The sequence below is a fragment of the Gobius niger genome, assembly GCF_951799975.1.
Source record: "Gobius niger genome assembly, contig: SCAFFOLD_55, whole genome shotgun sequence".
Classification (NCBI taxonomy): domain Eukaryota; kingdom Metazoa; phylum Chordata; class Actinopteri; order Gobiiformes; family Gobiidae; genus Gobius; species Gobius niger.
Window position 1 is genome coordinate 81,183 of NW_027639266.1, and position 23,984 is coordinate 105,166.

At 41.7% G+C, this 23,984-nt stretch overlaps 1 protein-coding gene across 1 annotated transcript in view; it reads right to left on the reverse strand.

Moving 5' to 3' along the window:
- Positions 1–23,984, reverse strand: part of cttnbp2 (cortactin binding protein 2) — a 105,471-nt gene that overhangs the window by 35,232 nt on the left and 46,255 nt on the right. Inside the window, exons 4-8 of the mRNA XM_079583130.1 lie at positions 15,908–16,738; positions 14,084–14,389; positions 10,647–10,716; positions 7,386–7,685; positions 1,935–2,031 (exon numbers count right to left, since the gene is read on the reverse strand). Coding sequence (XP_079439256.1) covers positions 1,935–2,031; positions 7,386–7,685; positions 10,647–10,716; positions 14,084–14,389; positions 15,908–16,738 — 1,604 coding nt within the window. The remainder of the gene's footprint in view (positions 1–1,934; positions 2,032–7,385; positions 7,686–10,646; positions 10,717–14,083; positions 14,390–15,907; positions 16,739–23,984) is intronic.

The following is a 23,984-nucleotide window of genomic DNA, read 5'->3' on the forward strand; positions in this document are numbered from 1 at the left end:
CAGTTTTCAGGTTAAGCCCAGTTAAGGGAAAAATTACTGAAAAAGGATGTTCCACTGTATTATGCAGATCATCATTTTCAAGCAATATGGGAAAGAAAAAGGATCTCTCTGCTGATGAAAAGCGTGAAATAGTTGAATGTCTTGGTCTAGGTATGAACACCTTTGATATTTCATGAAAGATGAAGCGCGATCATCGTAATGATAAGAGATTTGTGGATGATTCAGAGCACACTCAGGTTTGTGCAGATAAAGGCACAATATGGACAGTTTCTGCCAAACAAATACATCAGATTAAGAGAACAGATGCTACAAAGCTGGAGTCTCCCGAACATGAAGCTGTAGGACCCTCCAGAGGCTGCAGTTGTGCATAAACCTTCTATCCGGGCCTCCCCTAAATGGTTAATTGAATGTTCATGAACAGAAACAGTGGCTCAGAAATACATGAGGACTCATTTTCAAACAGTCTTGTTCACTGATGAGGCCGTGTGACCCTGGATGGTCAGATCAATGGAGTAGTGGATGGTTGGTGAATGGCCACAATGTCCCAACAAGGCTGTGACGTCAGTAAGGAGGGGGCGGAGTCAGAATCATGGGGAGAGAGCTGGTCGGTCCCTTTAGGATCCCTGAAGGTGTGAAAATGACCTCTTTCTGACTGACCACTGTCTTCTATGGTACAAAAAGACGAGCCGTGTTTTCCCGAACAAGATCATCTTCATCATGACAACGCCCCATGTCCTGCTGTAAAGAAAACCTCTGCATCACTGGCTGCTATGGGCATAAAAGGAGAGAAACTCATGATGTGGACCCCCTCCTCCCCTGACCTCAGCCCTGTTGAGAACCTTTTGAGCCTCAACAAAAACAACTTCTATGAGGGTGGGAGGCAGTTTTCATCCAAACAGCAGCTCTGGGAGGTTATTCTAACATCCTGCAAAGAAATCCAAGCAGAAACTCTACAAAAACTCACAATTTTAATGGATTTTAGAATTTTGAAGCTGCTCAAAGAAGGTCCTATGGTAAAATATAACTTGACCTGTTAATATTTTTTTGATTGAAATATCTTTTGATTTCAGTAAGTATGACCTCCTAATGCTACAAATACAACAAATGACCATTTTCAGTTAATTACAAGCTTTAAAATGTATTGAAACAATGAGTTGCATAATAATTTGGAACAGTGGATTTTGAGGTTTTTACTATATTTCTTTTTGAAAAAAATACTGTTATCACTGGGAGGTTTTTTCAACCACATTTAGATGATCCTCAACCAGTTAAAGACTTGAAAATTATGCTGACTCTCATTTGAGTTGACAGTTTAGAAAATCTTAGAAAAATGTCATTTGCATAATAATTTGGAACGCAGTGTACAATGTTTGGCCTTTTTGGGATTTCTGTTCTCACTCCACACCTCTCAGACTCTGTGGTGAGTTTTACGGTTTCATCTTCATCTACAGTCGGATCATTTGGTTGGTTTTGAGAAGTTTATTTGTGTTGCAGTCGCGAGAGGAACTTCATTAACGGAACGCACATTTTAAGATTGTTCAGTCATTTTACAAAAGTTCCTTCAAGTTATAAATGAAAAGATTAAAGTGTTGAGTCTCTGAGGCGTGAGCTTGAATTCGGCAGAAACAAAATGGCAGCTATTGTCCTCGATCCGTAGCTTATACTGTTTTAGTTCAAGCCAAGGACTTATTGTTCTGCTCATCACCTCGACTATTGCATTGAATATGACTGTTTTTAGAGGGCCGGTCTTGACCCAAAAGTCCCGGGCCGATTTTTTCTGCCAGTCCAGCCCTGCACACAACTGTCAGGCACAACTGGGGATGCACGAGGGCTATAACAGTACAGTTCCAGGTTGTGATGCTGAGTGACTTGGTGGCTTCAGGAGTGACTCTGGTGCAGGAGCTTCTACAGGAGTGACAAAGTGTTAGAGTGACCTGGAGTGTCCGTGGGCGGCGGCGAAGTGCAGCGGAGAGAATCCGTCTGAGTCCGAGACGTCGGCGTCGACAGCGGAGAGAAGCAGCTTCAGGTCGTCTGGAAGAGTCCACAAACAGGAGAGAGTTTAACACCAGTGAGAACAAAAAACATCATCACTCTCAGACCGATCGATATCTGCCTTTGAGAAGCAGCTGTTCTCACCTCGGACTAAAACTCTGTAAAGTCTTCTTACAACCAACTAAAAGAACTTCTCATTTAAAGCAGCTCTGGGAACGGGAATTCGAGCTGGATATAAACGATGATGATTGGGATCTTGCATGGAACTGTGTAAAATATTTTGACCATGTGACTGGGAAGTGTGGGAGGAAACTTCACAGGACGGAAGGAAATGTGTTCTTCTTAACCTGATTCCTGACGAAGCAGCTGCAGAACAGCACCGTGCACTACCTGAATATGTGTCCTTGGATTATTTAACCGGCAAACTGCCCTGTAGAGACGACGTGGACAGAGGATCTATACGTCATAGAGCAGGGGGGCCCAAAGTGTGGACAATTCTGTTGGCCCCAGAGGTTGACCTACTTTTGCTCGTCTTAATACCAACTCTCTTCCCATTCATTCTCAAAGGTAAACATGGATGCAGTACACTCTTTGGCCACTAGCGTCAGATTGGGGGCGCTGTTTCACTCCTTTCACAAGGGGGGGTATTCTGCAAAATGGACTTTTTCAAGCTTTCCATCATGTTATTCTGTCATTCCCTCATTAAAAACATGGCTGAAGTGTTGCCTTGGCACATTCACGTATTTCTGAGTAATCTGTAAAAACTCTGATGGCGGCCATTTTAGGGATAGGTTTGCCTGAGTCCTCCTAGGAACGCCCCCACCTCCTGGAGACGCCTCCGAGCTTTCGTCACCAGCCGAGTAACCAACCACTGCTCCTCAGCAGAACCCCCTCCCCACTGATGCCACAGACAGCGTGTGGAGGGGGCGTGTCTAAAGGCTCAGAGGTTCTTAAAGAGACAGAGGCCTATTTCAAGACATTCACTACAGCCATTTTGAGAGAGACATTTTATACAAGGCAGTTATTCTAATTTACTGCATTTACAGACCAGCAGAAGGTTTGTCATCATTGTAGTGAGATATAGACTGGTGCTATGTGTAAAAGCAGAACACCCCCTCTTTAAGGAAACACTTGTGGTGTCTTGTGTTTATCACAGAGCGTTGGAACATCAACTTTCCCAGTTTTCCAACTTGTATTGCACAGGTTGTTGACACGTACATGTTAAAAATGTACTTATTATAAAATCATTTATGCTGAACTGACATTTTCACAATGATCTAATGTGGCATTTTCTTATGTTCCTTCTTATCAAATGAATGATTTAAAGTCACTGTAGGTTCTGTAGATATAGGTGTTGTTTACATTTTGCACTATATTCCTGCAATAGTTGATTTTGTTCGACTAAAACTAGGCTTTGGCCACAGTTAACATTGATATTACTGTAGCACGTTATTTGCATAGATAGAATCACGTGCAAATGTATAGGCTACTGAAAAAGAACAGAAAGTAACTTATTATTTGCAGTTTCACACTTGACATCGCCGTGTTTGGCCGCGACCCACAGGTCCTTTTCATTTTGGCCTCAGAGACAAAAGGTTTGGGCCCCGTCATATATATATATATAATAGAGGCATGATGTGAACTGGTCTTTAAGGCTTTTTAGGACTTTGGCCACGTCTAACGTCTAACGCCTCCGCCGCCCGTGAGAACCTGCTCCTGTTTTTAGCAGGACGATAAACCTTCCCACGGACAGGCCCCGCCCCCGTCAGGAGTGGAACCCGGGACCAGGCGCTCATGTGTTTGCAGTAATGAGAGGGAGCAGTAACGCTGTCATTATGTTCATGTCGCAGTATTTATAGAACTGAGACACAAACAGAGCTCACAGACGATTCTTTACTTTACACGTGGAGAGACTTTGTTTCTCCATGAGCGGCTGAGAACACGTCTGAAGAAATATATAAATATAAATATAAATATAAATATAAATATGACGCTTTCATCCGTCTCTTCAGGTCATTGTTTCATCAGCTCTTCTTCTTCAGCGGCTCCGTCTCCCACAAACACTTCCAGTGTTTATATATATATAGGAATTCAAATACGACCTGCTCATGTTCATTAATACATTTACTTCATCAATAATCGATTAAATGTGTTTCCATCCCTCATTACTGATGCAAAACTTCATTATTAAATTCAGGCTGAGATGTTTCTGTTTATCTGCACTTATTACACGGCTCTTCACAGCGTAAGCAGAAGCTCCGTTGATTTGAACGGGATTTCCCAACGTTCTCCCGGTCATTATTTTCTGTTATACCATGTTCTGGGTGATACTGGATTCTGATTGGCTGGTGCATTATTTTGGTGTAACCGCACACGTAGTCCGGTAGTTAAATCACTGGGATATCACTCCGCTGTGGCGTCGCCATAGCAACGCCTGACACAGCTGAATCAGATAAAGGCGTAATTAGTGACTGACAGGAACGTATGAGATGGATTTAGTGTTTGCTAAATGTTTGTAGAGGAGAGTGAGCAGCTAGGTTAGCTACTGTTAATAACATATGAGCTTTACATTTCTATTGGAAACGGTTAAGGCTATTCATCATTTTCAGGCGTACATAAAATGATCCTGCATTGAAGCATCTTTGTCTGGATTAGTAAAGTCAAACATAAAAGTTTGAGTTGGGGGGGCCCAGGTGTGAGCGACTCCACCGCAGCTGTTTCCATAAACAGTTGAGCTGGTTGAGCTAGCTAGCTTTAGCTTCAGGTTAAACAGTGTAAAAGGTAAATAACTCCTGCCCACGAGTGCCGCATATCGGTGTTTACTTCCAGGGAAAAGTGTTTCCGGGTTAGTCCTGTTGTGTTGTGATTCTGTGCTGATGTTGTGTCGTTGAGCCTGACTGAGATCCTCGTAATAGCTGCGGAGAATGACTCGCTCTGAGACCAGCCTTCAGTGACCGGCTAATAACCCAGATAAAATAGTCCCGTAGTCTGGCAGATTTAGTGAGTTTAGTCAATGAGAAAAACACATTTATTATAAATGTTACGTTTGTGGGACCCTGGTATAAGCGGATTAAACAACGAGGAGCCGCGTTAGACGTTATAATGACTCCACTGCGCGTCGTGGTGTTCTCGACTCCGCGTCCTGCATTATAACCGTCTAATGCGGCTCCTCGTTGTTTAATCCTTACATAAAGGACCTCTGAGAAAAATAATGACGCTGCCAATGGTAACGGAGTTGGTGCTTTCATATCACTCCGCACGTACGTAGTAGCGACACTATCTGTCCGTCACTGAGAGAGAAGTCGGGGAATCGCTCGTGAAGTTAGCGTGAGTCTGACTTTCAACTTTCACCACCATTCCTCCAACTGCGCCTTCAGCTAAGTTGCTAGGCTAGCTGCTAGCCTTGCTGCTTCTAGCCTAGCAAAACGCTGCCGAGCAACGCGCAAACTTTTGGGAACTATTTGTGGCGGAAGTCATTAACTAAACCTTTCGACCTTCATAAAAGTGTATGAAGTTTATGTTGTGTGTGTTCAGTTGCAAATGGCCGGATAATAAGCGGATCATGTTTAGAACGCTGGTCATTATCGGGAAAACAAGCACCGACAGAAGGTACCAGATAATGACCAGCGTTCTAAACATGATCCCTGACATGACGATGAGAGGCCAGAGAAACGCCTCCCCTGAAGATACAACATGTACATTCTTTTCCTCACTTTGTTGCCGTCACTTTTTTGCTGCGTTTTCATCAAACCTTTTCGCTCTTTTGTTGCTTTTTTGTCCATTTTTCAGTAATTTTTTTGTCATTATTATTCTTTTTTGGTCACGTTTTTCTCTCGTTTTTGTCGCTATTTTGACGCCTTTACCAAGAAGCTTTAAGATTTTAGACGAAGGGATTTAAAGGGATTTAAAGGGATTTAAAGGGATTTAAAGGGATTTAAAGGGATCTAAAGGGATATTTCAGGATTTTTGACATAAGCCTCATTTCCTAGTCATCCAGAGTGATGCTGATTCCTGGAGTTATATATATATTTTTCTGCAGTCCTTATATTTGAAGAGTTTAGTGGTGCTAGGCTAGTGCTAGTGCTAGGCTAGTGCTAGTGCTAGGCTAGTGCTAGGCTAGTGCTAGGCTAGTGTTAGGCTAGTGCTAGTGCTAGGTTAGTGTTAGGCTAGTGCTAGGCTAGTGCTAGGCTAGTGCTAGGTTAGTGTTAGGCTAGTGCTAGGTTAGTGTTAGGCTAGTGCTAGGCTAGTGTTAGGCTAGTGCTAGGTTAGTGTTAGGCTAGTGCTAGGCTAGTGTTAGGCTAGTGCTAGGTTAGTGCTAGGCTAGTGCTAGGTTAGTGTTAGGCTAGTGCTAGGCTAGTGTTAGGCTAGTGCTAGGTTAGTGTTAGGCTAGTGCTAGGTTAGTGTTAGGCTAGTGCTAGGTTAGTGCTAGGCTAGTGCTAGGTTAGTGTTAGGCTAGTGCTAGGTTAGTGTTAGGCTAGTGCTAGGCTAGTGCTAGGTTAGTGTTAGGCTAGTGCTAGGTTAGTGCTAGGCTAGTGCTAGGTTAGTGTTAGGCTAGTGCTAGGTTAGTGTTAGGCTAGTGCTAGGCTAGTGCTAGGTTAGTGTTAGGCTAGTGCTAGGTTAGTGTTAGGCTAGTGCTAGGCTAGTGCTAGGCTAGTGCTAGGTTAGTGTTAGGCTAGTGCTAGGTTAGTGTTAGGCTAGTGCTAGGTTAGTGTTAGGCTAGTGCTAGGTTAGTGTTAGGCTAGTGCTAGGTTAGTGTTAGGCTAGTGCTAGGTTAGTGTTAGGCTAGTGCTAGGTTAGTGTTAGGCTAGTGCTAGGTTAGTGTTAGGCTAGTGCTAGGTTAGTGTTAGGCTAGTGCTAGGCTAGTGCTAGGTTAGTGTTAGGCTAGTGCTAGGTTAGTGTTAGGCTAGTGCTAGGCTAGTGCTAGGCTAGTGCTAGGTTAGTGTTAGGCTAGTGCTAGGTTAGTGTTAGGCTAGTGCTAGGCTAGTGCTAGGTTAGTGCTAGGCTAGTGCTAGGCTAGTGCTAGGCTAGTGCTAGGCTAGTGCTAGGTTAGTGTTAGGCTAGTGCTAGGTTAGTGTTAGGCTAGTGCTAGGTTAGTGTTAGGCTAGTGCTAGGTTAGTGTTAGGCTAGTGCTAGGCTAGTGCTAGGTTAGTGTTAGGCTAGTGCTAGGCTAGTGCTAGGCTAGTGCTAGGCTAGTGCATGTCTATGGTAACTAGTAGCCTCCATTAAAAACCTCTTCTAAATCATGGGCTCGACCTCCAAACGTTGCCATATCTGATTTATAGAAAGCTGCTTTGTGAATTCCTGTTTTTAATGCAGGCTACTAGTTACCATAGACATGCACTAGCACTAGCCTAGCACTAGCCTAGCACTAGCCTGGTTAAACTCGGTCTCACCTGTGTTTCCGTTTTGAGCAGCGGCGAAGAGGGCGGAGACTCGGAGCCGGTGGACCCAGTCGTCGTGGTGGTGATCGGGGGGGGGTTGGTCGGGGGGGGGTGGCGGGGGTGGTAGTAGTCCCTGTAGTCCCTGTAGTGGTTCCTGTGGTGGTTCCGGGTGGTGTCGTGGTCGGTGGTGGAGCAGCATTGACATTAAAGTGGCGTGTTCCTGGACAGCAGCAGCAGGGAGCAGGAGCGGGTCCGAATCCAGGCCTGCGGACCCGGCTCCCCCCGCCCCGGGCGCTACGGGGGGGCGGCGGCCTAGAGGGGGGGGGGGGAGACGGGGGGGAAGAGGGCGGGGTTAGGGCGTGGCGGGACGTGAACACCGCAGGGTTAAAGAGAGTTAAAGAGAAACAGAGGAGACGACGGGGGAAAGAGGAGGCTAAAAGTGCTACAGGGTCACGGGGTCACGAGGTCACGGGGTCACGGGGAAACACAGGGCGGGCGGTTAGAGCATGCACTTAAACAAAACAAGAAAATAATAACGACAAGGAGGAAACAAACAAACCCTCAAATATAGTTTAGTTCCCCTTTTTATCCACTTAGAAAATCCATATCTAACCCCTTAACTCCCACCTGAACCGAGCACATTTTCTCCAGTTTGGCTTTACCCCAATCCAAAAGCTTCTGGAGAAAAGGTTAGAAAATAGCGACAAAACTGAGACGAAAACAATGATGGAAATGTGACAAAAAAGCGAGAATTAATTGACAAAAAAGTAACGAAAAATTGATGAGAAAGTGGCAAAAATGTCAAGAAATTGACAAAAAATTGACAAAAATGTGACAAAATATGATAAAAATTTGATTAATAAAAAATGACCAAAAAAATGAAGAAAAAAAATGGACACAATTTTGACAAAAAAAATACAAAATTGACAAAAAACAACAAAAATGTGACAAAAATGTGACAAAAATGTGATAAAAAAAATTGACAAAAAAATACACAAAATTGAAAAAAAATGACAAAAAATGACAAAAAAAAAAAAGACAAAACTGTGACAAAAAATTGACGAAAAAATAAAAAAAAATGTGAAAAAAATTGGATTAAAAAATTGGCAAAAAACAACAAAAATGTGACAAAAAATTACAAAAATATCGAAAAAAGCTGAGAAAATAGCAACAAAACTGAGACGAAAACAATGATGGAAATGTGACAAAAAAGTGAGAATTGACAAAAAGTGACAAAAAATTGATGAGAAAGTGGCAAAAAATGTGACAAAATATGATAAAAATTGTATTAATAATTGACCAAAAAATGACCAAAAAATGACCAAAAAATGAAAAAAAATACAAAATTGACAAAAATGTGATAAAAAATTGATGAAAAAATTGACGAAAAAATGACAAAAATGTGACAAAACTGTGATAAAAATTTGACCAAAAAAGACAAAAAATTGAAAAAATGTGAAAAAAAATTGATTAAAAAATTGACAAAAAATTACAAAAAATTGACAAAAAAAAACGACAAAATGTGACAAAAATGTGATAAAAAATTGACAAAAAAATACAAAAAAATTACAAAAAATGACAAAAATGTGACAAAAAATTACAAAAAATTGACTAAAAATTGACAAATAAAAATGTGACAAAAATGAGTTGAATACCCAATAAAAAAATGATGGAAAAAAAATCTGATGACGTGAGGAAAAAGATGCTCTCGGTTCAGGCGGGAGTTAAGAGGTTAAATAGTGAAACATAGAAGAGCTCGGTCGCTTCTGTCTTCACCTGGTTTGGAGCTACAGAGGCTAAATGCTAACGCCGTCTGTGTTTACGTGACTGAGGACACGCGTGACGACCAGACAGGTGCACATGAACTCGTCTAAGCTAAGAACAGATCTCAGTGTGGAAAAACTGTAAACAAAACAAAACTCTAAACAAAACAAAACTCAAACAAGGAAGTGTTAAGAGGCTCATGAAACTCTTCAAAGCACTTTAAAGTTCACACCGTCAAAACAAGAACATGAAACACAAGAAGATCCAAAACCATGCGGAAGCAGGAAGAGGAGCTGTGATTGGCTGATGTGGAGCGGTGGGAGGAGCCTCTGGCATCAGCTTCAGAGCCAAACTTTAGAGTCAAAGTGTGAGAATAAAAGCCTTAAATCAACGAGATGGAGATTTTACAGAGTGAAAGGTCGACCGATGGAGGAGAGACATGGAGCAAAGGTGTCGGACAGAGAAGAGGAGTCCGGACAGAAGCAGGAGGTCTGGAGAGCGTTCCAGACTTAGTCATCTGAGTCAGTAATTCATCAAATCTGCCAGTGGAGCAAGTCATATAAATACCGGACAGTCTATTATATATATATTATAGTATATTCCTCCCTTTAGCCGCTGCTGTCTCCCACAAAGGAAACGACCATATTTGGATTACAGCGTCATCTCGGTCACAGCCTTTCCTGCTACACGTGGATACCAAACAGGTCAGTATTTGTGAATGAATAAGTGTGGGAAAACCAGCCATGTTGGACGACATTTCAAATTTTTTCCCCAAAAAATATATTGGTTTTCAACAATTTTTCAAAACATGAACAGAATTTTTTTTTTTAAATCCCAAATTTTCCCTAAATTTCCCCCAAAAGGTTCCCCAAATTTCCAAGACTTTCCCAAAATGTTTCTTTTTATTTTCAAAACTGTTCCAAACTGTTGTAAAATGTACACATTTTTTTCCAAAACTTTTTCAATTTTTTTCTAAAATCTTATATTTTTTTATTCCAATTCAATCCTATCCCAGGTTTTTTTTTAAACTTAAAATGTTTCCAAAAAAAAAATCCCCAAATTTCCCAATTTTTTCAAAAGATTTCGAAATGTTTTCATATTTCCAAAATGTTTCAAAATCTTCAAAACATTTCTGACATTTGCCAAATTTTTCCAAACTGTCTCCCACAAAGGAAATGCCCATATTTGGAATGCAGCGTCATCACAGCCTTTCCTGCTACACGTGGATACCAAACATGTCAGTATTTGTGAATGAAAAACACTTGTTCCACTGGCAGATGAATCACTTCAGTCTAAATAACTCAGGTTAATGTATATATATATTATTATTGTTATTATTATATTATTCATTTGAGTCATTTAAATACATATAAATGAAACATGAACTTGTCCAAACGAGGATGTGACGTGATGATCTGTGAGTGTAATGAATGGAGGAGAGCGGACAGGTGAGAGGACAGGTGTGTGGTGGGCGGGGCCTGCAGGTGCAGTGGGAGGAGCCCCGTTTACCTGACGCTGTCGCCTCGAGGCTAGAGGGAGATGGAGGGGGAATGGCACATGCGGTGGACGCCGTCTCGCTCTGTCCGGGCGATCACATGACAGTCACATGACACGGTTAATCACAACACGGGACATTTCCACAGCTACACGCGTGACACATACGACACATGCACATCCTTTACATGAAGATGCTTTAGCCTGTGGTTCGAGGCGGAGGTTCCAGCGACGGTCACAGGTTTGAGGTTTGACCGAACACGTACTTCAGGATTTAAGCAGAGTGAGATCGCTCTAACAGGTGGATAGTTTTAGTTCTCGACCTGAGGGAATCCACATCTGGAAACAGCTGCAGCTAATGAGCTAGCTTTGTTAGGCTAAACCTTTAAAAAGACCACATGATGTTTGTTCCAGCCTCAGGGCCGAGTGAGCGTCTTATTGAGAGGCTCAAATATCCAATCAAAGCGTCAAAAAAACTAAGTATCGAAAGTAGATACTGAAAAAATCATATTGATTCAAGTTTTGATGCTGTTTGTCCAGGAACGACGTTAACCTGTTAACTCCCGCCTGAACCGAGCGGATCTTTTCTCATCACATTTTTTTTCCTTCATTTTTTTGTTGGGTATTCAACTCATTTTCACATTTTTGTCATTTTTTTGTCATTTTTTGTCACATTTTTGTCACATTTTTGTCACATTTTTGTCAATTTTTTGTCATTTTTTGTAAATTTTTGGTCATTTTTTGTCACATTTTTGTAAATTTTTTGTCATTTTTTTGTCATTTTTTGTCACATTTTTGTAAATTTTTTGTCATTTTTTGTCACATTTTTGTCTTTTTTTTGTCATTTTTTTGTTGTTTTTTTGTCGTTTTTTGTCACATTTTTGTCATTTTTTTGTCACATTTTTTGTCATTTTTTTGTCAATTTTTTGTCCTTTTTTGTCGTTTTTTTGTCGTTTTTTGTCACATTTTTGTCATTTTTTTGTCATTTTTTTCCGCTATTTTTCAGCATTTTTTGTCCATTTTTGTCCTTTTTTGGTCACTTTTTCCGCAATTTTTTTGTCACATTTTTCTCACTTTTTTGTTAATTTTTTGTTAATTTTTTGTCAGTTTTTCGTCAAATTATTCGCATTTTTTTTGTCAAATTCTTATCACTTTTTCGTTCTTTTTTTCGCAATTTATCGTCAAATTTTTGTCCATTTGTGTCATTTTTTGTAATTTTTTTGTACACTTTTTGTCAATTTTTTCTCGTTTTTTTGTCAAATTTGTGTCCTTTTTTTCACAATTTTTTCTCACTTTATTGTCCTTTTTTTCACTATTTTTCGTCAATTTTTTGTCCATTTTTGTCATTATTTGTACATTTTTTATCACTTTCTCGTCAATGTTTTCTCACTTTTTTGTCACATTTCCATCATTGTTTTCGTCTCAGTTTTGTTGCTATTTTCACACCTTTTTTCCAGAAGCTTTTGGATTGGGGTAAAGCCAAACTGGAGAAAATGTGCTCGGTTCAGGTGGGAGTTAAGGGGTTGATATTGCCTGCACTTCACAAACTATCCACCAGGAGGTGCTGCGGCGCCCTCAGCACCCTGGGTTCCCACGGCCTTGAAATGTGCAGATCCTCCACACACATATTTTAGTTCAGGTATTGGCTTGTTGCGCGGTGTGGCTATGCTAGTTCCTCTGACCTGAAGGTGTGAGCGCCTGGACTTCCTGTCTGTTTTCTTTTCCTGGAATAATAATCCTGTTTTCTAAAGATTATGTTGTGGGCGGTGAGTTCCCGGTCGATGATCATTTACTGTGTTCAAATAATGATGAACGAGTTCAGATCGGAGACGCCTGTGATCATGAAGGATTGATAGTTTGTCTTGAAGCTAAAGGCTAACATGCTATAAAAGAATATATATAAAGGCACTATTTCAAGTTGTGTAAAGCATTAACCCCTTAACTCCCACCTGAACCGAGCAGGTTTTCTCGACGAAAACAATGATGGAAATGTGGCAAAAATGTCACAAAATGTCACAAGAAATTGACAAAAAATGGACAAAAAATGACAAAAATGTGACCAAAAAATGACCAAAAAATTGCAAAAAATTGATAAAATGTGACAAAAATATGACAAAAATTTGACAAAAATATGACAAAAAATGACAAAAAAATTACTAAAATATGACAAAAATATGACAAAAATGTGATAAAAATATGACAAAAATGTGACAAAATGTGACAAAAATGTGACAAAAATGTGATAAAAAATGACAAAAATGTGATAAAAATGTGACAAAAAAATGACAAAAATATGACAAAAATATGACAAAAATGTGACAAAAATATGACAAAAATGTGACAAAAATGTGATAAAAAAATGACAAAAATGTGATAAAAATGTGACAAAATGTGACAAAAATATGACAAAATTACAAAAAAATGACCAAAAAATGACAAAAATGTGACAAAAAAAATTACAAAAATGTGATAAAAATTTCAAAAATGTGATAAAAAATGACAAAAAAATTACTAAAATGTGATAAAATGTGACAAAAAAATGACAAAAAAATTACTAAAATGTGACAAAAAAATGACAAAAAAATTACTAAAATGTGACAAAAATATGACAAAAATATGACAAAAATGTGACAAAAATGTGACCAAAAAATGACCAAAAAATTACAAAAATGTGATAAAATGTGACAAAAATGTGACAAAATGTGACAAAAAAATGACCAAAAAATTACAAAAATGTGATAAAAATTTCAAAAATGTGATAAAAAATTGACGAAAAAATGAAAAAAATGTGACAAAAAAATGACCAAAAAATGACAAAAATGTGACAAAAATAATGACCAAAAAATTACAAAAATGTGACAAAATGTGACAAAAATGTGACCAAAAAATGACCAAAAAATGACAAAAATGTGACAAAAAAATGACAAAAAAATGACAAAAATGTGACAAAAATGTGACAAAATGTGACAAAAATGTGACAAAAAAATGACCAAAAAATTACAAAAATGTGACAAAAAAATGACAAAAAAGTGACAAAAATGAAAATAAAAAAATCTGACGTGATGAAAAAAGATCCTCTCGGTTCAGGCGGGAGTTAAGAGGTTAAATTAGCCTTTAGCTTCAAGACAAACTCCCTGATCCTCACAAACATAAACGTCTCCGCTATGGAAATATTTCTACCAGGAACTCACTGGTCTGAGCTAATCTTAATGGAAATGAACACGGACAGGAAGTACTAGAGCCCACAGCTTCAGCTCAGAGGAACTAGCGTAGCCACATTGTGCAACAAGCCGATTGGAAAAGTATGAAAGTATTGAGGGAAATGCATCGGCGCCCCCTCTGTCCAGACGTGGAATCCCTGCTCGTCGAGATCCGTCTTTCAGCACGTTTTGTTCGGTCAAACCTGACACCGGCTGAACCCCCCCCCCCCCCCTCCAGCGAGACCCCGTTACCTGAGCGGCGGCCAGCGCGGGCACCAGGTCCAGCGCGGGCTTGGGGGGCAGCTGCGGCGTCCCGGGCTTGGGTCCGGCGCGCCCGCCCTCCCCGCTCTTGGCGGAGGGCGCGGGCGTCTGGGACAGGCCGGGCTTCTTGGGCGGGATGGGCGGCGGGTTCCCCCGGTCGATGCGGGCCACCGTGGGGGACTTGATGCCGATGGGGTGGCTCAGTCGGCCCGGGAACGGCCCGCTCTCCGACGCCGAGTGGGGCAGCCCCGGCCTCAGCGGCGCGGAGCTCGGCGGACTCGTGAACCGCGACAAGACCTGGGAAACAGAGTCCGGGATCAGCAAAACAAGACATGGATGAAGCGGAATGGAGCTCTTTAAAGCAGATTCATGAAGGTCCAAAGCTACGAAGGAACCCTGAGCCGGGCTTTCCACGCCCATCGGAGTTAGCATAAATATAAAAACGAGCTCAATGCTAAATCAGAGTTCAGTTTCTGCTTTTTTAGGGTCAGATTCACGTGCAGGGACTAAACCTCCTCTTAGGACGTGTGAATGATGGAGAAACATCACCTGTGTGACCGGCCAGTTTTTCACTTTAACAATACTTTTTGTGATTTACTGAAATATTTGTCATCTAGGACCTGAAAGCAGAACAATAATGTGCAGATTTACAACATGGGCTTCATCTCCAACGTCAAGAAATGTGTGAAAAATGGGAAATAATTGGGGGAAAATTGGGCCAAAAAAGAAGGAAAAACTAGTTTAAAAAAACAACAAAAAAACATTAATTTTGAATTAATAAAAAAATAAATAAAATATTTGTTAAATATTTATAAAAAATAAAAAATTAATACAATAAAACTAAAATTAATAAAAAAATGTAAAAAAAATAAAAAATGTGTAAAAATAAAAAATACTAGGAGAAATTTGGGGGGATAATTGAGAAAAAGTGGCAAAAATAAGGAAAAAAAATGTAAAACATAAAAAAAAAATATATATAGGGGAAAATGGGAAGAAAACAGGGAAAATGTTAGTAAGAAAAAAAAGAAAAATAATTGGGGAAAAATGTGTAAAAAAAAAAGAAAAACATTTGGGGAATTTGGGAAAAAATAGAGAAAAATTGTGGGGGAAAATAAAAATAATGCTGTCCCTGGACCAACAGCATCAAAACTGTATTATCTTTTGGCACCTGCTTTCGATACTTTACTTTTTCGATACTAGACTGGTATCGTTCAACGGCACCCAGCCCTAGTGCCTCACCTGTGTTTCTTTAAGCCTCACCTGTGTTTTCGCGCCTCGCCTGTGTGACCGTGCGTCTCACCTGTGTGACCGTGCGTCTCACCTGTGTGACCGTGCGCCTCACCTGTGTGACCGTGCGCCTCACCTGTGTTTTTAGCGCCTCACCTGTGTTGTCGCGCCTCACCTGTGTGACCGTGCGCCTCACCTGTGTTTTCGCGCCTCACCTGTGTGACCGTGCGCCTCACCTGTGTGACCGTGCGCCTCACCTGTGTGACCGTGCGCCTCACCTGTGTCACCGTGTGCCTCACCTGTGTGACCGTGCGCCTCACCTGTGTGACCGTGCGCCTCACCTGTGTGACCGTGCGCCTCACCTGTGTGACCGTGCGCCTCACCTGTGTGACCGTGCGCCTCACCTGTGTGACCGTGCGCCTCACCTGTGTTTTCGCGCCTCACCTGTGTGACCGTGTGTCTCACCTGTGTGACCGTGCGCCTCACCTGTGTTTTCGCGCCTCACCTGTGTGACCGTGCGCCTCACCTGTGTGACCGTGCGCCTCACCTGTGTGACCGTGCGCCTCACCTGTGTTTTGTGCGCCTCACCTGTGTCACCGTGTGCCGCGCCTGCTGTTTGGCGGCGAAGTTGGTCTCCCGGTTTGTGGGCGACAGGTCCCGGGCGGGGGGGCTGCTCTGGGACCCGTTCTGGTTCTGCTCCTGCTGCTCCTGGAACTTGTACCGGGCCGCCTGCACCCGGGGGCTGACGCCGCTCGGGACCCCGCCCACGTGCCCCGCCCCCGCCGCCGCCGCCGCCGCCTCCGAGCCGCCGCCGCCGTTCTCCGCGCTCAGCGTCCGCGACTTGGGCAGGCTCAGCCCCACGTAGCTGCTGGGCTTCACCGGGATGGACAGCGGGCCCTTCTTCGCCGCCGGCTCCGCCTCCTCCGTCTGGCAGGAGACCGCCCTGGACGCCACCGGCTCCGTGGCCACGCACACCGACGCCGTTTCCGCCTTCTCCGACTCCTCCTCCTTCTCCTCGGCCTCGCCCGCCTCGCCCTGCCCAGTCCTGAGCGCCTCCACCTGCTGCCGGAGGCTCTGGTTCTCCGTCTCCTCGCGGGCCAGCTTGGCGCGCAGCTGCTCGCGCTCCGTGTCCAGCTCCGACAGCTGCTTCTCCATCTTGGCCTCCATCTGCTGGGCCTTGTGCCTCTCGGCGTCCAGCTCGTCCTGCAGCCGCGAGGAGCAGCGCGCCTCCTCGTCGTGGCGCGTCTGCAGCTCGTCGAAGCGCTGCGACTCCTCGACGACGCGCGTGGCCAGCTGCTTGCACTCGCGCACCAGCATCATCACCACGTGCTTGTTCTTGTCGCGCTCGTCCTTCAGCTGCGCCGTCAGCTTGCGGTGGTCCTGCTCCAGGCTCTGCAGCTGCAGCTTCTCCATCTCCAACTGCGGCAGAACAGAGCGCAGGTCAGGCTCAGCACAGGCAGAACAACCCACAACGTTTTTGGAACAAGAATGAACAATAAATGATATTACGGATATGGTCTAAAACAGGGGCGCCCAAACTTTTTGTCTCCGAGGGCCAAAATGAAAAAGTGCCTGTGGGTCGCCGGCCGAATATGGCGATGTCAAGCATGAAACACATATAACTGCAAATAATAATAGTTACTATAGTTAGGGCTGCTCGATTATTGAAAAAATAATAATCACGATTATTTTTGTCATAATTGAAATCACGATTATTCAAACGATTATTTGTTGCCTTTAAAAAAAAAAACATCAAAAAAGTGACAAAAATCCAGCAAAAAAAGTGACAAAAATCCACCAAAAAAGTGACAAAAATCCATCAAAAAAGTGACAAAAATCCAGCAGAAAAAAGACAAAAATCCATCAAAAAAAGACAAAAATCCATCAAAAAAGTGACAAAAATCCAGCAAAAAAGTGACAAAAATCCAGCAAAAAAGTGACAAAAATCCATCAAAAAAAGACAAAAATCCATCAAAAAAGAGACAAAAATCCATCAAAAAAGTGACAAAAATCCATCAAAAAAGTGACAAAAATCCATCAAAAAAGTGACAAAAATCCAGCAAAAAAAAAAGACAAAAATCCATCAAAAAAGTAACAAAAATCCATCAAAAAAGTGACAAAAATCCATCAAAAAAGACAAAAATCCATTAAAAAAAGTGACAAAAATCCAGCAAAAAAGACAAAAATCCATTAAAAAAAAGTGACAAAAACCCATCAAAAAAGTGACAAAAATCCAGCAAAAAAGACAAAAATCCATTAAAAAAAGTGACAAAAATCCATCAAAAAAAGACAAAAATCCATCAAAAAAGTGACAAAAATCCATCAAAAAAGTGACAAAAATCCATCAAAAAAGTGACAAAAATCCATCAAAAAAGTGACAAAAATCCATCAAAAAAGTGACAAAAATCCATCAAAAAAGTGACAAAAATCCATCAAAAAAGTGACAAAAATCCAGCAAAAAAAAAGACAAAAATCCATCAAAAAAGTAACAAAAATCCATCAAAAAAGTGACAAAAATCCATCAAAAAAGACAAAAATCCATTAAAAAAAGTGACAAAAATCCAGCAAAAAAGACAAAAATCCATTAAAAAAAAGTGACAAAAACCCATCAAAAAAGTGACAAAAATCCAGCAAAAAAGACAAAAATCCATTTAAAAAAAAGACAAAAATCCAGCAAAAAAGTGACAAAAATGCAAAAATAAAAAAAAATAAAAAAATAATAATAAATAAAAATTGAATTTTTTTTTCAAAAACTGAAAAAAAAATTATAATCGTTTTTTAGCAATTATGCTAATTTTGTAATCGTTTACTGTTGTAATCGAAATCGTAATCGAATTTCGATTAATTGCACAGCCCCAACTATAGTTTATTTTTTACATATCCATTTGCATTTGATTCTATCTACACAAATATCATGCTATATTAAAACAAATGTTAACTCTGGCAAAAGCCTAGTTTTAGTAAAACAAAATCAACAATAGGCGGCGTTCACGTGGAATCCACATGAAACACAAACTGTCACAAAGTTCATCGTCTCCTCTGTCACATATGAACTAATGTACAATTATTATCTCTAAAAAATGTCAAAAAGTGGTGACAATATGAGAAAACATGAGCGTGATGTTGTCCAATAGAAAAGACTTTCAGACATAAAAATAACATCACAGGTTTGTGAATCCGATCACGATCAAACACTGAAGAGGAAAAACATTTGTCAATTTTCGTTTTGGAGATTTCTTCCAAAAACTGAATTTCTCCCATAGAGTTGTATTGGCCCCGCCCTCCATCTGACATTATGACATCATCACATTCGAAATCGTGAACGGCACCTATTGTAGCAATATAGTGCAAAATGTAAAAAAACAAAACACCTGTATCTACAGCAGTGGTTCTCAACCTGGGGGTCGTGAGACGAATTTGGGGGGTCGCCAGATCATGTAGATACAATATACATCCTTTTCTTTTTTTCTTTTTTACTTTTCTCTTGTGTGCTATTTTACCAGAGGGCCATTACATGTTCGTAATTTGATGAATTTTATTTTAGCCATTTGTTTTTTTTCTTTGTTTTTTAAGAATTATGTAGGATAATGTTCCGATTTATTATTATTATTTCATAAGTCAATTTTTAACATGCACCTTTGTTAATGTCAACAACCTTTGCAATAAAAGTCGGAAAACTGTGAAAGTTGATGCTACAACGCTCTGTGATAAACACCAAGACACAGTGTTTCCTTAACTTTTGCGAAAGGGGTGAAACAGCGCCCCCAATTTGACGCTGGTGGCCAAACAGTGTACTGCATCCAAATTCACCATTGAGGATGAATGGGAGAGAGTTGGTATTAACCACAGGCAGCGCAAAAGTAGGTCACCCTATGGCCCCACTCTGGGCACCCCTGATCTATAATAAATCACAAAATGAGAAATATCAGGATACCGACATATTTGGTGATATAATAACACAATAAGGGGCAGATTGACTTTGAGTGTGGAAACAAAATGTCAATAGGCTGTTGCGGCACGATGTTGGAGAAACACAAGTCAACTGTAAAATGGGTCTTTAGGCAATCATAATAAACTTTCTGAATTACTCTTCATGATTTTAGAAAAAGAAAATGCACTAAAATATGATGAAAATGCCATCAATCAGTTAATGAATAAGTGCTAAAGGAGTTTGGTGCTAAAGGAGTTTGGTGCTAAAGGAGTTTGGTGCTAAAGGAGTTGGTGCTAAAGGAGTTGGTGCTAAAGGAGCTTTGTGCTAAAGGAGCTTGGTGCTAAAGGAGTTTGGTGCTAAAGGAGTTTGGTGCTAAAGGAGTTTGGTGCTAAAGGAGTTTGGTGCTAAAGGAGCTTCGTGCTAAAGGAGCTTGGTGCTAAAGGAGTTGGTGCTAAAGGAGCTTCGTGCTAAAGGAGCTTCGTGCTAAAGGAGCTTCGTGCTAAAGGAGTTGGTGCTAAAGGAGCTTCGTGCTAAAGGAGCTTCGTGCTAAAGGAGTTTGGTGCTAAAGGAGTTTGGTGCTAAAGGAGTTTGGTGCTAAAGGAGCTTCGTGCTAAAGGAGCTTCGTGCTAAAGGAGTTTGGTGCTAAAGGAGTTTGGTGCTAAAGGAGTTTGGTGCTAAAGGAGTTTGGTGCTAAAGGAGTTTGGTGCTAAAGGAGTTTGGTGCTAAAGGAGCTTCGTGCTAAAGGAGTTTGGTGCTAAAGGAGTTTGGTGCTAAAGGAGTTTGGTGCTAAAGGAGTTTGGTGCTAAAGGAGTTTGGTGCTAAAGGAGCTTCGTGCTAAAGGAGTTTGGTGCTAAAGGAGTTTGGTGCTAAAGGAGTTTGGTGCTAAAGGAGTTTGGTGCTAAAGGAGCTTCGTGCTAAAGGAGTTTGGTGCTAAAGGAGCTTCGTGCTAAAGGAGTTGGTGCTAAAGGAGTTTGGTGCTAAAGGAGTTTGGTGCTAAAGGAGTTGGTGCTAAAGGAGTTTGGTGCTAAAGGAGTTTGGTGCTAAAGGAGCTTCGTGCTAAAGGAGTTTGGTGCTAAAGGAGTTTGGTGCTAAAGGAGTTTGGTGCTAAAGGAGCTTCGTGCTAAAGGAGTTTGGTGCTAAAGGAGTTTGGTGCTAAAGGAGCTTCGTGCTAAAGGAGTTGGTGCTAAAGGAGTTTGGTGCTAAAGGAGTTTCGTGCTAAAGGAGTTTGGTGCAAAAGGAGCTTGGTGCTAAAGGAGTTTCGTGCTAAAGGAGTTTGGTGCTACAGGAGTTTGGTGCTAAAGGAGTTTGGTGCTAAAGGAGTTGGTGCTAAAGGAGTTTGGTGCTAAAGGAGTTTGGTGCTAAAGGAGTTGGTGCTAAAGGAGTTTGGTGCTAAAGGAGTTTGGTGCTAAAGGAGTTTGGTGCTAAAGGAGCTTCGTGCTAAAGGAGTTTGGTGCTAAAGGAGCTTCGTGCTAAAGGAGTTTGGTGCTAAAGGAGCTTCGTGCTAAAGGAGCTTCGTGCTAAAGGAGTTTGGTGCTAAAGGAGTTGGTGCTAAAGGAGTTGGTGCTAAAGGAGTTGGTGCTAAAGGAGTTGGTGCTAAAGGAGTTGGTGCTAAAGGAGTTTGGTGCTAAAGGAGCTTCGTGCTAAAGGAGTTTGGTGTTAAAGGAGTTGGTGCTAAAGGAGTTTGGTGCTAAAGGAGTTTGGTGCTAAAGGAGTTTGGTGCTAAAGGAGCTTCGTGCTAAAGGAGTTTGGTGCTAAAGGAGCTTGGTGCTAAAGGAGTTGGTGCTAAAGGAGTTTGGTGCTAAAGGAGTTTGGTGCTAAAGGAGTTTGGTGCTAAAGGAGCTTCGTGCTAAAGGAGTTTGGTGTTAAAGGAGTTGGTGCTAAAGGAGTTTGGTGCTAAAGGAGCTTCGTGCTAAAGGAGTTTGGTGCTAAAGGAGTTTGGTGCTAAAGGAGTTGGTGCTAAAGGAGTTGGTGCTAAAGGAGTTTGGTGCTAAAGGAGTTGGTGCTAAAGGAGTTTGGTGCTAAAGGAGTTGGTGTTAAAGGAGTTTGGTGCTAAAGGAGTTTGGTGCTAAAGGAGTTTGGTGCTAAAGGAGTTGGTGCTAAAGGAGTTTGGTGCTAAAGGAGTTTGGTGCTAAAGGAGTTTGGTGCTAAAGGAGTTGGTGCTAAAGGAGTTTGGTGCTAAAGGAGTTGGTGTTAAAGGAGTTTGGTGCTAAAGGAGTTGGTGCTAAAGGAGTTTGGTGCTAAAGGAGCTTCGTGCTAAAGGAGTTGGTGCTAAAGGAGTTGGTGCTAAAGGAGTTTGGTGCTAAAGGAGCTTCGTGCTAAAGGAGTTTGGTGCTAAAGGAGTTTGGTGCTAAAGGAGTTTGGTGCTAAAGGAGTTTGGTGCTAAAGGAGTTGGTGCTAAAGGAGTTGGTGCTAAAGGAGTTTGGTGCTAAAGGAGTTTGGTGTTAAAGGAGTTTGGTGTCATTCTTAGGAAAAGTCCTAGAGAAAGTAGTATATCAGCAGCTCACTTACTTTCTCCTGTCTAACAATGTGTTTGATACTTTCCAGTCAGGCTTTAGGCCCCACCACAGCACTGAGACAGCTCTGATCAAGGTGACAAATGATATCCGCATGAACACCAACGCAGGTAAGGTCTCAGTTTTAGTTCTGCTGGACCTGAGCGCTGCCTTTGACACAGTGGACCACGGGATCTTACTTCACAGGCTAGAAAACTGGGTGGGAATCTCTGGTACTGCTCTAAACTGGTTTAAGTCCTATCTCGAGGACAGGACGTACTTTGTTGAAATTGGCAACTGTGTCTCAGACAAAATTGCCATGACCTGTGGAGTCCCCCAGGGGTCAATCTTGGGACCCCTCTTATTCAACTTGTACATGCTTCCATTGGGTCAGCTAATAAACAGCAACAATGTGTCGTACCACAACTATGCAGATGACACTCAAATCTACGTGTCACTGACGGCTGGTGAACATGGGCCTGTAGATACACTCTGTCACTGCATCCAACAGATCAGTTTGTGGATGCAAAACAACTTTCTCCAACTAAACTCAGACAAAACTGAGATCATTGTTTTTGGCCCACAGGCACAAAGACAAAGTGTTGTCAGTCACCTTGAGTCTCTCTCTCTAAAACCAAAAAATCAGGTTAGAAATCTAGGAGTGATCATGGACTCAGACCTGAACTTAAACAGCCACATCAAAGCAATAACATCAGCAGCTTTTTACCATCTGAAAAACATTGCTAAGATCAGAGGAATAGTGTCAAAACCAGACTTAGAGAGACTTATCCATGCATTTGTCTCCAGCAGGTTAGACTACTGTAACGGCCTACTCACTGGCCTCTCTAAACGAGCTATCAGACAGCTACAGTACATCCAGAACGCTGCTGCTCGAGTCCTGACAAGAACCAGGAAATATGACCATATTAGTCCAGTGCTCCGGTCTCTGCACTGGCTTCCTGTCACTCAGAGAATAGACTTTAAAACAGCTCTGCTCGTGTACAAGTCTTTTCATGGTTTAGCTCCAAAGTACATCTCTGACATGTTAGAGCCGTATGAACCATCTCGGGCCCTGAGAACTTCAGGGAGGGGCCTCCTGGTGGTTCCCAGAGTCAATAATAAACACGGTGAGGCTGCGTTTCAGTTTCATGCAGCTAAAATCTGGAACAGTCTTCACGAGGACGTGAGACAGGCCTCAACTCTGACAATGTTCAAATCCAGGCTGAAAACAGTTCTTTTTACCAATGCATATGACTGAAAGTATTTATCTGCACTCTCGCCTTTTACTGTAATTGATTAATTTTATGTTGATGTTTTTATTGATTCTATTTGTTTTCAACTGTGAAGCACTTTGAATTGCCTTGTGTATGAATTGTGCTCTACAAATAAACTTGCCTTGCCTTGCCTTGCCTTAAAGGAGTTGGTGCTAAAGGAGTTGGTGCTAAAGGAGCTTCGTGCTAAAGGAGTTTGGTGCTAAAGGAGTTGGTGCTAAAGGAGTTGGTGCTAAAGGAGTTGGTGCTAAAGGAGTTTGGTGCTAAAGGAGTTTGGTGTTAAAGGAGTTTGGTGTTAAAGGAGTTGGTGCTAAAGGAGTTGGTGCTAAAGGAGTTGGTGCTAAAGGAGTTGGTGCTAAAGGAGTTTGGTGCTAAAGGAGTTGGTGCTAAAGGAGTTTGGTGCTAAAGGAGTTGGTGCTAAAGGAGTTGGTGCTAAAGGAGTTGGTGCTAAAGGAGTTTGGTGTTAAAGGAGTTTGGTGCTAAAGGAGTTGGTGTTAAAGGAGTTGGTGCTAAAGGAGTTTGGTGTTAAAGGAGTTTGGTGCTAAAGGAGTTGGTGTTAAAGGAGTTTGGTGCTAAAGGAGTTTGGTGCTAAAGGAGTTTGGTGTTAAAGGAGCTTCGTGCTAAAGGAGTTTGGTGCTAAAGGAGTTGGTGCTAAAGGAGTTGGTGCTAAAGGAGTTGGTGCTAAAGGAGTTTGGTGCTAAAGGAGTTGGTGCTAAAGGAGTTGGTGTTAAAGGAGTTTGTGCTAAAGGAGTTTGGTGTTAAAGGAGTTTGGTGCTAAAGGAGTTGGTGTTAAAGGAGTTGGTGCTAAAGGAGTTGGTGTTAAAGGAGTTTGTGCTAAAGGAGTTGGTGCTAAAGGAGTTGGTGCTAAAGGAGTTGGTGTAAAAGGAGTTGGTGTTAAAGGAGTTTGTGCTAAAGGAGTTTGGTGTTAAAGGAGTTGGTGCTAAAGGAGTTGGTGTTAAAGGAGTTTGTGC